The sequence below is a fragment of the Eimeria tenella genome, genomic scaffold (assembly GCF_000499545.2).
Source record: "Eimeria tenella Houghton genomic scaffold, Eth_scaff1835, whole genome shotgun sequence".
In the NCBI taxonomy this organism is placed as follows: Eukaryota; Apicomplexa; class Conoidasida; order Eucoccidiorida; family Eimeriidae; genus Eimeria; species Eimeria tenella.
The window spans coordinates 2901-3503 of NW_013541670.1; the positions used below are offsets into that span (position 1 = coordinate 2901).

Here is a 603-nt window from a genome sequence, read left to right on the forward strand (position 1 = left end):
AAGAGCCAGCGCTTACTTCAAACTTGCCGAGCGTCTACCTGCTGCATTTGCTGCTGCTGCTGCTGCTGCAGCAGCTGCTGCTATTTCGTCCGCAGTTCCCACCCTTGCTACTCCCATGCTGCTGCTGCCGCTGCTGCTGCTGCTGCTGCTGCTGCTGCAGGCACGGGCTTCCAAAGCGTTGCACGCGCTGCGGCTGCGAGGGGGGCTTCCCCCACTCTCGACCTGCTGCTGGGTTTGCTGCTGCTGCTCTTTGCTTTTTGTGTCACTGGAAGCTAAAGAAAGAAACTGCTGCTCAAATGAAGCTGCTGCAGCGGCAGCAGCAAACGCTGCTGCTGCTGGGGCCCGGCAAGGTGGGCGAACAGACCCCCGCGGACGAGGAGCCCCCGCTGCAGCTGCTGCAGCTGCAGCAGCAGCAGCAAAAGCAGCAGCTAAAACAACAACAGCAGCAGCAGCAGCAGCAGCAGCAAGTTCTCTTCAGACAAATCTCAGGAGAACCCTTTAGGGAACCCCCAAACGCGACGCCAAGTGCAGTGAGTCCCTGCTGTTGCTGCTGCTGCTGCTGCTGCTACTGCTGCTGCTGCTGCTGCTACTGCAGCAGCAGCT

At 60.2% G+C, this 603-nt stretch overlaps 1 protein-coding gene across 1 annotated transcript in view; it reads left to right on the top strand.

Moving 5' to 3' along the window:
* The window catches only part of ETH_00042200 (uncharacterized protein), a gene marked incomplete at both ends in the record, with an annotated part of 4083 nt that overhangs the window by 2862 nt on the left and 618 nt on the right, over positions 1 to 603 (top strand). Inside the window, one exon of the mRNA XM_013373951.1 lies at positions 161 to 530. Within this exon, the coding sequence (XP_013229405.1) occupies positions 161 to 530 (370 nt within the window). The remainder of the gene's footprint in view (positions 1 to 160; positions 531 to 603) is intronic.